Raw genomic sequence first — 5,894 nt, 5'->3', positions numbered from 1 at the left:
CCCCCGCCCCTGGCTCCCCTCAGCCCCTCACCTGAGGCGGCCCCTCAGGCCCGGCCTGACTCCCTCCCACCCGCCTTTTTCTTGCAGAGGATGCCACCGGGCGCTACATCTCCCCCTTCCACGATATCCCTATCTACGCGGATGCTAGCAAGGTACGACGGGATAGGGGCCGCAGCGGGGAGCCGCACCAGGCCGGTGTGGCCTCGTTGGCCGGGTTCTGTGAGGCTGAAATACCCCCAGGGAGGCTCCCCGGCCCTTCTGGTGCTTTTCGGCAGGAGCAGCCTCACGGAAGCATCACCAGATCTTGCAAAGAATCGGTCTTCTCACAGTCTGGGCTTTGTGAAGAGCTACGCAGAACAGAACAGATGGTCTCATTCTCATATTCGTGTCTGAGAGATGAATGTTTTTGTCTTGAACTTGCCCATGAGGTCACATGAAAGCTTTTTGGGTTGAAAGAAGCAGTTTCCCATTTAGCTAAATGTCTGCATCCCCTCCTATGGAGGTATAGGCTCATGCTGTGCGGTATTTCAGGCTATTTCAGACTGCAGTAAGGCTGCAGTATAATCAGCTGCTGAACAGAAGGTGAGGATGTTAAATTCTTGCTGTAGCGACTCCTGGGGACCTCCTGTCTTGCAAAAAGTGCAGCTGGAGAACGTGCCACATGCAGTGATGCTTTTACATCCTTCCATCAGCCAGCAGTTAGTCAAACTAGGCTGTTCTGAATCACTGTCTAAGCTGCCCCAGCTCTGGGAAACCAAAATGGTTGTGCTTCAGTTTTCACTGATTGCTTTCTCACTGGTAACTTGGGTACTCCGACTGTGTTTCTTACCTTTGTAGCTTGTTTCTTCTTTTAACGCTTACTGAAAAGCTGTGCAGCTTGTGAAATGTAGCAGGTGAACTGTTCTAATGTTTGTGTTAAACAGAGATGTTACCTGGAGGTAGAGAGAAGTTCTGGGATAGGAAAAGTACATGCAGAGTTTGGAGATGAACCTCTAAAAAAGCAGCTGATTGAGCTTTGAGGTGCAGGTGTCTGGGAAGAACACGCTCTGGAAAGTCTGAGGTGGCTTTTGCCTGCTCAGAAGGGAAAAGACGGATTATGATTATCAAGGACAGTGGCGAAGCAGTTTCTGTGGCCGACTGGGAAAGCAGTTTTCAAAAACAGGTGTCTGAAAGGTGACTTGGACAAGGAAAATCCAGATAATACTACACTTTGCAGACATTTGCAGAATAGGAGAGGAAAGAGCAGGGTAGCGAGTATAGGGGTGAGGAGAGTTTCCACCACTGGTAATGATTAACAAGGGAAACTGGACTACTGGTGTGCCCTCAGGCGCTTAGTGCCACTTGCCAGCTTCTCAGTGCCAAGTTATTAAGAGAAGCAAGTATCACTGAAGGTCGCAGTCCCCAAAGTTACACAATAGTGCTGATGACGTTAGACCTCTTTCTGTTGCTGGAGTGCCGCTCTGCAGAGATTTTACTCGTTAGTTAGCAGGTTCATTACCAGCTATGGTCAGGAGCCCAGCTTGGAGCAGAAGATTGTCTTACTCTGTCTGGGCTCCTTGATCTTTATCCTTAGACTTCTAAGACACTGAGAGGATTGTAGGGTGGGTTTTTTCAGTCTCCGGCTGGGATGTGCTGACCTTATCTGTACCTGTGTGTCTTGGCATTGAGAAGGAATGACCTTGGGTTACTCCCTGCGTGTCTTAGACCAAGGCAGATCTGTCGGTTGGACTGTGGGGAAACTGTGAGCCTAGCACAGATGCACCCCTGAGTTGTCTTTCCTTACCTGCAAAGCCATAAGCAGCCTGCCTTGCCAGTTCTGGTTGCCTCTTTCCTTTCCTCGAGTTACTTATAAATACAAATAGTATAGACCTTTTTACTTTCAAGTTGCAATTCAGCAGTGACTCCCTGCAATTAAAGGGACTAATAAACTTCTGTTAGGGAAGTGTTGTGAGCAAAGTCAACGATGTTAACAGCACTTGTTGCACAAGTGATCTAATTATGGCGCAATACAGGTGCAAGGGATTTTGCAGTGCTAATACTGCTTAACCTGGGGATTAGAAACCTTGTCGATGCTAGAGAACAAAGTTTGACTTTTTGTTAAAAGCCATAATCTCTTCAAAATCAAGTGTTAAGGCTCAAGTGTGAAAAAGCTTGTTTTCTTGGAGAGGAAGCTCTGGCATTGAACTCTCAAGAGCCCTCAGCCCAGCTGGAGTCAACAGGAGATGTTTTCAGTCATCACCTGTGAACTAGATACTGCAAAACGTGGTTCTGCATTTCTGCCCCACATCTTTATCCCCGCACTGTGCTGCTAACAAGGTCTGTTGGCTTGGAGGGGGGGAAGCTTGGGCATCTCTCCCTACTTCAAGACAGACGTGACGTTCTCGGTCGTTCAGGATAGTACATAGGCAGCCACATGACTAAGCAGATGGCTTACTCCTGTAAGCTTTGTCTCTTCCAAGTTGCCAGGGTGGCTCTTGCTGTAGCATTAAGTGCTTAGTATTTAATAAGTGTGTCTAAAACCTAATTTTGCCGTGCCCCAGGGTAGTTGGTATGCATTTGTCTTAGATTCATTTAAACCTGCTGTTCCATAACCTAGGAACATGATGGAGATGTTCATAGGTGGCAACTGATGGAGCATGCATGTGTAGCCTCAGTCTGGCTTTTGCTGGTGTCTTTCCCGGGACTCAGCTTTGAGTGATGAGATGTGACTGACTGGGCTGTGGGACTTCTGTCAACTGTATCAAAACTGGCACCGGGAAAAACAGGAAAAGAAAGTTATGGTTTTCATGTGAACTGGCAGGTTTTCATGCTTACTTATTTGTGTACCCTAGTTTAAAGTGTGGTCTTCAGATTCCTTCCCGTTCACTGATATTTTGCTTTTTTCAGAATGTGTTCAACATGGTTGTGGAAGTACCTCGATGGACAAACGCTAAAATGGAGGTAACTATATTACAGTTCCAAGCTTAAGTGCTCTAGCTGACTACTCGGTTAGTCTTTGGCTTTGCTGATTCTCTCCTCCTCACCTCCACATCCTGAATACTGGTGGCTCCATAACTAGCAAGAAAATACTTCAGCCCTAATAAATAAGGCCTTTCAAAACCTGCCGTACTGCGGGCATCACATCAGGGGAGCTCTCTAGATGTAATTCTAACTTCTTGTATAAATACTTGCTTAATTCTAGAGGTGTAGTATGGAGGCTGAGGCTGGCAGAAGTTGGAATAACTGAGCATTCTTCTATAGCTTCTGATTAAAGGAGCATTTTATGGCTCTCAACCACGTGTGCTTCTGACGTTTGTAGGTCTGCTGAAAGCTACATCCCAGGAGATGGCGATACAACAGGAAATGGAGTTGTCCAATATCTACTGATGGCTTCAGGGTCAGCTCCTGACCTCTTGGCTTGTCCGTTAGCAGCCAGCTTGAATAAAAAAAAAAATAATCGCTTGGGTTTTCCTAGAAAGCAAAGTAGAAAGATTTATGTAACTTTTCTTTCAGATTGCAACAAAGGATCCCTTAAACCCAATTAAGCAAGATGTGAAGAAAGGAAAACTGCGCTATGTAGCGAACGTGTTTCCCCATAAGGGTTATATCTGGAATTACGGTGCTATCCCACAGGTACTGTGGCTCGTTTTGGTGGCACGGAGGAGGGAGGATGCCTGTGTGTGTGTGTCTCTGACTACAACCAAATTAATGAGCTAAAAGTGTGATTGGGAACAGAGCATTTGCAGCTGCCTGTGTAATCTGGTTAATGAAGAGAACCTGTCAAGAAAGCAGAGATACTTTTAAGCAGAAATCTTAAGAGGCAGGCTTGTAGCTAACGCTACAAGCTAGACTAACATCTTGACCTGTTAGATTGTAGTAGATGCCCTGATCTCGGTGCTGGATCTGAGAAAGGCCCTTGGCAGTCCAGAGATGGTGTGAGGCGGATGTCTGCAGCTGCACAGACATGCTCCCTCTGAAACAGCTGGCAAGAGGGACTGACAGATGGTGATACCTGGGCACATGCTCTTAACTTGCTGGTGCCTGTGAGGTAAAGAGGAGCTTTGAGCAAGGCCGTTTGCTTCAGATGTTCTCTGAGGTTTGAGTTTCCTTTGGAGAAATAAATCGTCAGTGACAGTTCACAGGGAAACATGCTGAATTTTATAATTCTAGTTGATAGCAGTGCGTGTCGAGTGTTTTCTCCAAATGTCTTCTATAGCTTCTGGATGGTGAACTCGAAATACGTGGTACTTTGACACAAACATAGAAAGTCTGTTTAGATACAGCCCTGAAGAAAACGAGCAGGCAGCCTGTGTCCTTCTGAGCAAAACGATGTGGCTTTCAAGTGGAATCCAATGGGATTTTGCAATCCCAACAGAAAAAAAAAATAGGAAAGGGAAGATGCTCCTGTCTCTAATGGGGCACAGTGGGGTGGTCTAGGTGATGTTTCTGAAGAAAGATGAGAGCCAAAGACAGTCTGGTGGGGAGCAAAGGAGACAATTTCACCTCTAGAATCTCTTCCCATATAAAGAGAGAAGGAGGGAGTCTGGAGCTCCTATGTCTGGAATAGAGTGGATGGAGGCAAGTCTTCAAATGCATGAAATGCTGCTGCAGAGTGAGAACAGATAGCGACTGAATTGTTTGACCTCTCTGTTGTGGTGAGGACAAGTAATGGCCTTAACCTTACAATATTCTCCTCCAGTTCATACCGCAGGGCAAACCTTTCCTGTGGCCAGAATGGCAAAGTACTGGGATGGGTGGCCTGGGAGTGATTTCGCTAGAACTGGCCTTGCTTTGAGTGGAGGGATGAGCTCAGCATCTCAAGGTCTCTTCCAACCCTTTCGTGATTTAAAATTTTACAGGATAAAACACTGTGGCTTGTGACAGAGTAACTTCTAGGTCCTGTGTGGAGTTTCTCCTTGAATTCTGAATGTATGTGCAACTCCTCTCAAGCTGTGTAGGCTTCCAGAGCTACTCTGGATTTCTCGAACTGCTGGAGAGGGATGTTCTCCAATGTTAGTCTGTCATGGTTTCTTGGCTTAAGGTGGTGTTTTGAAGGTTAATTGTTTTCTGCTCAGATGAATTCTGGAACCAGTTTCTTTGCACAGTTACAACTTCTGGAGCCTTCACCCAGTCGTGCATTAGTGGCCCAAAGAGGTGTAGGTAAGGGACTGAACTTAGCACTGCTTTGTAGAGAAGTGTGATAGCGATTGTGAAGAGTCCTTCAGCACCACCACGTTTCAGTACATCTTCCTGAATGCTCTGGATGCTTCACGAGGTCTCGACTGTGCTAGTCGTGTCCTGGCATGCAGAGATTTGGGAAGAGCATTCCTTCTTTTTATATCTCAACAACCTTAGAGGTAGGTGCTCCTTGTGATGCAAGTGGGCACGATGTCCTTTCGCTCTTGATCAGAAGTATGTGTTTTAAGCAGCTATTATTTTTGGAGGCATAGCTCAAATGCCTTCTGTCACTGCTGTAGTGTGACAGCATGTCTTTAGTTGTTTAATTAAAAGGAAATAATACACCCTGTCCGTCTTCCATCTCTGTTGGACTGCTATCTGGAGTTCAGGAAGCTTCTGTTAAGAAATGAATAGTGAGAGGAACAGGCAGGCAGCCAAATCAATGAGTGTTCTTTATAGATGTGAACTTCACCTTTATGCAGCTGCAAAACGGAGGAGGAAGTCTCGAAAGTTGTTGAAAAAAGGTTTGTCAGTGGGAGGGAGCAGTTTACACTTGGCAAGATAAGACCTTTTAGCTTGGATTCAAGCTGCATTTGCAGGCAGTGTGAAATACTAGCCCAACCACTAGACCTGAAAGCAAGTGTGAAGTGGGCCATCATCTGTATCTTCCAGGCAACTGCATGCCTGAAATAAACCTGCTTTTTCTTTCCTGTTGAAACCTGAGAGTTCTGATTTGT

The 5,894-nt window shown here is 46.0% G+C and overlaps 1 protein-coding gene across 1 annotated transcript in view; it reads left to right on the top strand.

Annotated features, from left to right (window-relative positions):
• Positions 1–30: 30 nt before the first annotated feature.
• Positions 31–5,894, top strand: part of LOC104464698 (inorganic pyrophosphatase-like) — a gene marked incomplete at its 5' end in the record, with an annotated part of 11,263 nt that continues 5,399 nt past the window's right edge. Inside the window, 4 exon segments of the mRNA XM_010077486.1 lie at positions 31–67; positions 70–152; positions 2,887–2,940; positions 3,493–3,657. Coding sequence (XP_010075788.1) covers positions 31–67; positions 70–152; positions 2,887–2,940; positions 3,493–3,657 — 339 coding nt within the window.

The sequence above is a fragment of the Pterocles gutturalis genome, unplaced genomic scaffold (assembly GCF_000699245.1).
Source record: "Pterocles gutturalis isolate BGI_N339 unplaced genomic scaffold, ASM69924v1 scaffold49863, whole genome shotgun sequence".
In the NCBI taxonomy this organism is placed as follows: Eukaryota; Metazoa; Chordata; class Aves; order Pterocliformes; family Pteroclidae; genus Pterocles; species Pterocles gutturalis.
This window is presented reverse-complemented; position numbering and strand designations above follow the sequence as displayed.